Source organism: Rhincodon typus, chromosome 2, assembly GCF_021869965.1.
Source record: "Rhincodon typus isolate 14 chromosome 2, sRhiTyp1.1, whole genome shotgun sequence".
Taxonomy (NCBI): Eukaryota; Metazoa; Chordata; class Chondrichthyes; order Orectolobiformes; family Rhincodontidae; genus Rhincodon; species Rhincodon typus.
The window spans coordinates 123,365,304-123,371,735 of record NC_063333.1 but is presented as its reverse complement, the minus strand read 5'-3'; the positions used below and the strand labels follow the sequence as shown (position 1 = coordinate 123,371,735).

The following is a 6,432-nucleotide window of genomic DNA, read 5'->3' as shown; positions in this document are numbered from 1 at the left end:
AGGATGTAGAGGCAGCTTTGAAGAGTTTGGTTTGGAGGGTATTAGCTATGAGGGAGATAGGAAAAACTTAATTTGTTTTCACTTGAATGTTGAAGGATGAGGAGCAACCTGATAGAAGTTTGCAAAGTTATGAGAGGCATGGATAGAATGGATAGTCAGACTCTTTTCTCCATGGTAGAAATGTCAATTACTAGGTGATGCAGTTTTAAGGTAAAAGGGGATAAGCTTAAATGAGATGAGAAGCAAATTTTTTTTTTTTTTTTTTTTTTTTTTTTTTTTTACACGAAGGTGGTAAGTGCTTGGAACTTGCTGCCAGAGGTGCTGGTGAGGATGGATACAATAGCAATGTTTAAGAGGCAGATATATGAATGAGAAGGGAATAAAGGGCTATGGACCACATGGAGGCAAAAGGTTTTTAGTATAGAAAGGCATCCTGTGTCAAATGTAGTCTTGGTGGACTGAAGGGCTCATTCCTGTACTATATTGTTTTTTCTCTTTGTCATTGCTCAACACTTCACTTAAATACAGCAACATTGCTTCCAACTCTGTTAGCCAAAAAAGTTCATATGGACCATCAGATTGAGGAAGACGACTCTTCTCAAGGTATACCCAATTCTTATACCTATTGCTTCCTGTGTCAGACAAAACAATTGTGTCCTCCTGCCACATGGACAGAGTCTGCATCAGTGGACAGGACAGTCTTTGAAGGAGGTGGCACAGACTCTGGAACCCAAAGGATTTCCACCAGAGACGTTCATTACATCAGTGAAATAAACAGTCTGTCTCCAGCTCTTCTGAAGCCACAAGGGTAGAACCACATAGGATTAAAGAAAATTGATGAAGACTTCTTAGTTTTGATTTCACGTGGCTGTTTGAGATAGCTTCTTTACAATTCATTATTTTGCACTCTTCATTGTTGTCTCCTTTGACACAATGAACACAAAGCTTTATTGGAACTGTGTCGCCAGATGAGTATTTGCGATATGCATACTTGTGCTAGAATTGTTTATAATTGTTGGAGTGTTTTCTCATGGGCAGCAGGATCCAGAGGGGTTAGGTTCAGTGCTATATGATGTCAAGTTTGTAAATTATCGATGAGGCTGTCACAGGTTTCTCTGTCAGTACTGTACTCACATTATGCTCCTCTCCCTTCTCTTTGCAGGAGACTAAACTGCCTGCAACTCCTCTGCCTGTGGCTTCAGTACCCTCTTCAGTGCCATGTGTACCCAAAGGCATTCCCAGATCTTATTTCAACGAGCCAATGACCTGTGGTGATGTCGTTTCTGTTGTACCTTTCCTCAACATCATTGGCAGCGCTCCAGGCACATATATGTCATCAGATCAGTCCCTAAAGGATAGCCCTTAGAGCAACTTTCTCAATCTGCTTGGAGCTTTTAACGCCTGTGATATAGACTTGACAGGTCAAGTGAATGGGCAACAAAGTGGAAGATGCAGTATAATGTACAGAACTGTGAGGTTATTCGCCTTTGTTGCAAGAATAGAACAGCAGAATATTTTTTATAAGGGAATTAAACTTCTGAATGTTCACATTCAGAGGGACAAGTATGATAAAGAACAATTGTCTCTGTGGCCATCAATAATTAAGACTTTTCCTCTGTTGAGCTAGCATTTGTAAAATGGAAATGTGTCGAATATAAGTCTTAAGAATAAGGATGCTAACAAACTTAAAGGAAATTTTACTTATTTTATGCTCAAAGGTTAGAGCTAATTTTGAGGAGTTTCATTCAATGTTATACCAATTTGCCAAGGAATGCTAAAAACAACCCTCCAGATATCAGCTACTATGCTACTCTCAATGATATCACATTTGCATCCAATTTTGGATTTAATGTTTAATTCAATGTCGGTCATCAAAACGTGACAAAATATATCAAGGAGTTCTGAAGGACAAGGCTATACAACAATGGTGTTGGCAAGGGAACAAGTACCTATTTGAAATTCAATCAATATGAAGTGGCTCAATTCAAACAAGGTGCACTCCAGACTGGGATGACTAAGATATTTGAATATACGGAGACCCCACACTCAGAGAAGGGGCCTTCGTTGATAAGAGATGAAACAGGGCAACAAAGCATCAAGATTCTATGTCTACCAGCAGAAGTTAGGACACAGGGACAGTTGGGGTGAGAAAGAAGGAGGCCGGGCAGGGTCAAGGGTGTGGGGGTGGGGTGGGGGGGGGGGTGGGGGGGGAGCGTGGTAAAACATGAACTGGGATCGAGAGACAGGGTATAAACCGAGGGGTGGACAGGACATGGTCAAGAGGGTTTGCTCTATGTTTGCTTTGCCTTTTACTCACCGTTGTCTTTTCTTACCATCTTTGCTTTCACATCATACAAGTGGTACAACATTACAATCTTTTCAGAAAAGGTCCCTTTTAATTTTAGGCAAGGCTTATTGCATTTGTAATGCTTGCCAACTCTCCCTTCAACTAAAACTCAATTCTTTGGTAGATTTGAAATAAAATAAGCATGATGCTCATCTTTCTTTCTTGCTGGATCAATAACCTGAACCAGTCACAGCCCATTACTAATTTACACTGAGTTTTTGATACCAGCCTATGCAAGACAAAGGCAGGACTGACTTTCTTTCAGAAGTAAAAGGTCACTTGTGATGCTTAAATGGTACCGTTCCGTAATCAGCATCACACAAAGTATTTTAATCATCTTCATATCTTCAACAATGACAGGTGCATCAGCAATTTACTCACATTGGTTAAGTTTATTAGCTTTTTAAATCAAAGGTGCATTTTTAGAGTAACATACAATTTCATATTACAAGTTGTAATAATAGTAATAGTCATAAATGGTACCATTTTGGTATTCTAGTCACAGGCTCACAGGAGACAGTCAATGCTCAAGTGTTGGACTGTAGATCTAGCTACACTGTGCTAGCACCATTTTGCTGCAGAATGCAGACTCATCCCTTAAAACTCCCTGGGTTCAGGCAAATTATGAATTACCCCAGCAGTATGTTACTAATGTGCAATAGATGCAATCTTAGCGTACCAAACATTTTCACTCTCCATAAAGTACTGTACCAGTACAAGATCAGTACAAATAGATTCTTTTTTTTAAATCTTTTTGTATTGCTAATATCAGAATAGGAACAAATATATTCTAAAGTTCTGTGCAATAATCACAAAATAAAATCTTTTGTTTTACTATTTTGGGAAGGTTTATGTACAAATTTAACCTTTTATATCATGTGTTACCCAAAGCACAAAATGCCAGCAGCAGCTGTAGATTTTTTGTGTTTAGCTTCTGAATTCAAGCTACATCAGTGGTATTGAATTGAATAGTGCAGTACCTTGACAGTTTTTGAACTGGAAAGACAGAAGGAAGAAACTAAACTTAATGCCATTCTCTTTTTCAAAATAGGGTATATTAATAACATTATGTTAAACTGCCACTTCATTTGGCATAAAGTATCTTTTCTTCAATTTAAAAGTCTCTTCTTACTCCAGTTCCCCACCAAAAAAGAACAATTGACTATGTTTCTCTATAACATACTTATTTGCAGTAGAAATAAATCACATCACAACTGAAAGTTATTCGTTAAAAGGCAGATTAGATTCTTTCACATTCAGTCACTCACTGGTTTCATTGACAAATAACTTCTGTGATAAATGTCCAATAACAACATGGCATACAGTCTTTGCGTGTCACCGCTCATCCTTCGTGCTCCCATCGGCTTGATCAACAGTTACTGCACTGCCGTTTCCAAATGGCACTTTCCTGTTTAAGTCTTTGTCTATGCAGAATTCTGCCCATAATGGACAATGGTCAGACGCAACTCCTCCCCATGACCAACAGTCAGGAATCCAGGGGTTGGTGAGACCTTCCCTAATAACAGCCCAATGACCTGCATAACACGGGGGGCAAAAAAATTGCAAACATATTTAGGAAGGCAAACCACACACAACGACAGGGAGCTGCAGAGAGAGACGGAAAAGAAGCCTTTCTTCTTTATCTGACACTGTAACCCGTGGTAATATCTGAATTTTGAAAAAAATAGTAAAGCTTAAAAATATCAGACTGCTGTCAAAGGCAAACACAAATCAGAAATAAAATTGAACTCAAACAGTTGAAGTTATTTTTGCACCAAGTATTATCAGAGCTATTTATGACAGTGTATAACATGAAGGTAAATGAAGTGTCTAAACCTCCCTATCACTTTAAACCTCTCTCCTCCTCTTACCATATTCCTTAAAACTTACCTCTTTGACCAAACTTTTAATCACTCATCCTAAAGCCTGCTTATATAGTTTAATGCCAATTTTTATTGTATCTGAATGCACATAACATTCAAAACACAACAGATTAGCCAGTACCTCAAGTAAAACTACAGCAAACTTTGTTTTAAACATCAGCTTATCAAGTGGCACTCTTGACAAACCTGTAAAAATTAAATACCTCAAATACAGCAATCTACCGCAATACCTGAGTATTTATGCTGTAAATCAGAATGCCAAACCTGCAGGAGAAAGCAGAGAACACAACCATGGCCAACGTTATCGACACCATAGACGTGGTGCAAGAGGAATACTCAACCAAGCAGCAGGAGGAAGAGGTACTGACTGAGAAAACCCATGCGGCCAAGAACCAAGATGACCAGACAGTTGGCATGTTAGTGGATTTTGTGGATTGCCGTCCAGAATGACGAGGGGATAAAGGAACTGGTGGCTGCAGCCACATGAGCGGCGGCACTGGAGGGCATTCTCATTCCTGGAGGAGAGATGGACGTGCCACTGGGATGGGTTGAGGGGGGTGCAAAGGTGGTGGTGGGAAGTCACAACACAGAGCATGCTGCTCATAACTGAGTGAGTATCGTGCATGCAAGATCCTTTCACTGCTACGTTTCAGTTTACACTTAGTGTTTTTGTAGGATGGGCTGGAGGGGGTGCGTCGACTGAACCGACTGGTTTAATCTCTAACCATCTTCAGGATTCCCTGGCTGAGTGCATAAGCACTGATGGGTCTCTGTCTCCCCGTATTTTCTATGATTTTTTTCAGTTATATATAAACAGTGTTTTTAACATTGATTTTAGGAGGTGCATTGATGTTTTTACATAGATTTTTTGAGGTGATGTTGACATCTCAAAGCTTTGTTTGGTTAGGGTTTACTGCATACCTTGATTATCCAGAATATTTGATCAACTGGTACACTCCTGGTCCCATAGGTGCCAATTAATAAAACGTTTACTGTATATACAATCTAAATACCATCACAGAAATATGGCTGCAAACAGACATAGAATGGGAATACTGAATACTGAAACATATATAGCATTTGAGGAGGATAGGAAGTTATGAAATGGTTGAGGAGTGATCTATTAATTAATGATAGTATTAGCACAATAGAGAGGGAATGACCTAACTTCAGGAAATAAGGATGTAGAAACGGTCCCAGTAGAATTGAGAATTGATAAAGATGAAAATTAATCGGTGGGAGTGGTGTACATGGCCCCTAATAGTAACCACATGGCAGGATGGAGAATAAAGGACGAAATTATAAGAGATTGTCAGAATGGTACAGCAATAATCACGTGGCGATTTAAATCTACATACAGACTGGAAAAATAGGATAGGTAAAGGTAGACTAGATGAATTCACAAAATGTAGGCTTTATTAGATTGGTATTGTGCAATGAATAGGATTAATTGATAAGCTCGGAGGCAAGGGGTCCACCTTGGCAGCAATCATTAAATTGAATGTAAAATTCAATAATTTAAGGGGAAAGGAGGTCCAAAACTGGTATTTTAAAGTTAGATAATGAAATTACAAGGACACAAAAGCAGAACTGGCTAAAATGAGCTGGTATAATTGGATTCTTTTTTCTTTGGCAAGATGTAACAAATGCTGTGCCACATGGACCATGTTGGAGCTTCAAATTTTCACTATTTATGGAACTGCTTGCAGATATGCAGGTACAAATGAAGGAAATGAAGATATGGTTGTTGAATTTACTGATACCACAAAGATAGGTAAGAAAGTAATATATGAAGAGAAAACAAGAAGGATATATAGGGATAAAGATAGGCTAAGTGAGTGGTCAAAGATCTGGCAATCGGAGAATACTGCAGGAATATGTGAAATTGTCCATTTTGGCAGAATTTTAAAAAATCTAAAAGATGAGAGATTGCAGAGGATATTGATGTCCAAATGCATGAATTGCAAAAGATGAGTATGCAGGTACAACAAATAATTAAGAAAGCTAATAAAATGCTACTGTTTATTGCGTGGAGAATTAAATACAAAAGAAGGAAGGTTATGTTTCAGTTGCACAGGACGTTAATGAGACCACATTTTTTAATAATGTACAATATCAGTCTCCTTACTTGAGGAAGGATGCAAGTGCATTGGAAGCAGTTCAGAGAATGTTTACTAGATTAATGTCTGGATAGGTGGTTTG

General features: G+C 38.7%; 1 protein-coding gene across 1 annotated transcript in view; it reads right to left on the bottom strand.

The window, feature by feature from the left end:
* Positions 1-2,718: 2,718 nt before the first annotated feature.
* The window catches only part of LOC109921968 (endonuclease/exonuclease/phosphatase family domain-containing protein 1-like), a 62,566-nt gene continuing 58,852 nt past the window's right edge, over positions 2,719-6,432 (bottom strand). Inside the window, exon 7 of the mRNA XM_048608929.1 lies at positions 2,719-3,882. Coding sequence (XP_048464886.1) covers positions 3,683-3,882 — 200 coding nt within the window. The 3' untranslated portion in view covers positions 2,719-3,682. The remainder of the gene's footprint in view (positions 3,883-6,432) is intronic.